At 42.4% G+C, this 715-nt stretch overlaps 1 protein-coding gene across 1 annotated transcript in view; it reads right to left on the bottom strand.

The window, feature by feature from the left end:
* Nucleotides 1–26: 26 nt before the first annotated feature.
* LOC111786587 (CDPK-related kinase 4-like) overlaps nucleotides 27–715 on the bottom strand; it is a 3,312-nt gene continuing 2,623 nt past the window's right edge. The window contains exons 3-4 of the mRNA XM_023666821.1: nucleotides 273–602; nucleotides 27–183 (exon numbers count right to left, since the gene is read on the bottom strand). Coding sequence (XP_023522589.1) covers nucleotides 44–183; nucleotides 273–602 — 470 coding nt within the window. The 3' untranslated portion in view covers nucleotides 27–43. The remainder of the gene's footprint in view (nucleotides 184–272; nucleotides 603–715) is intronic.

Below are 715 nucleotides of genomic sequence, written 5' to 3'. Positions count from 1 at the left end.
AATGTGCACCAAACACTGTACAGAAACTGCATAGCAATAGCATCTATGTGCCCCTAGAAGTTAGCAGCATTACCTTCAATGCTGCACGCTTGAATGGGGTTACACGAAGATATGCTTTAACTGACTTGTATATGAAACTATCCAAAGGCACAGCAACGTTTTCATCTCGTAACCACGGGTGCGCTGTGAATCGAACGACCGACATCGTTTGTTTATCCTTAAGTATACTAGAAAAGAGAAGGAACCTAAGCATGAAAGTCTAAAGAATTTACTTAAAGCTTGGACTGCTGTCATTCTTTTTCTATGGTCTTTATTCAGGAGCCGTTTGACAAAATCTTTAGCTTCTGCAGAGATGGTAGGCCAAGGAGAATCGTCGAAGTTAGGATCGGCTCTTAGCACGGAACGAAAGATTCCTGATTCAGTTCTTGCCCAGAAAGGTCTGCCTCCACACAACAGGATATATGCTATGACACCAATGCTCCACACATCTGCTTCATGGCTGTAAGATCTGTAGAGAACTTCAGGTGCAACATAGTATGCACTACCAACGACATCATTCAGATGTTCATCTGCACAAGAACTATAGGTGTTGTGAAAACAGCCTCACCTCCATTGAGATGGCAAAGTGAAAATCAAGTATGAATTGAAAATAGCAACTTCTCAAGGATAGCAAGAGCTTGGATTTGGATCTGTAACAGTTCAAGCCCGCCCACAA

This window comes from Cucurbita pepo, unplaced genomic scaffold, assembly GCF_002806865.2.
Source record: "Cucurbita pepo subsp. pepo cultivar mu-cu-16 unplaced genomic scaffold, ASM280686v2 Cp4.1_scaffold002062, whole genome shotgun sequence".
NCBI lineage: Eukaryota > Viridiplantae > Streptophyta > Magnoliopsida > Cucurbitales > Cucurbitaceae > Cucurbita > Cucurbita pepo.
The sequence above is the reverse complement of the archived record's forward strand: the minus strand, read 5'-3'. Positions and strand labels throughout refer to the sequence as shown.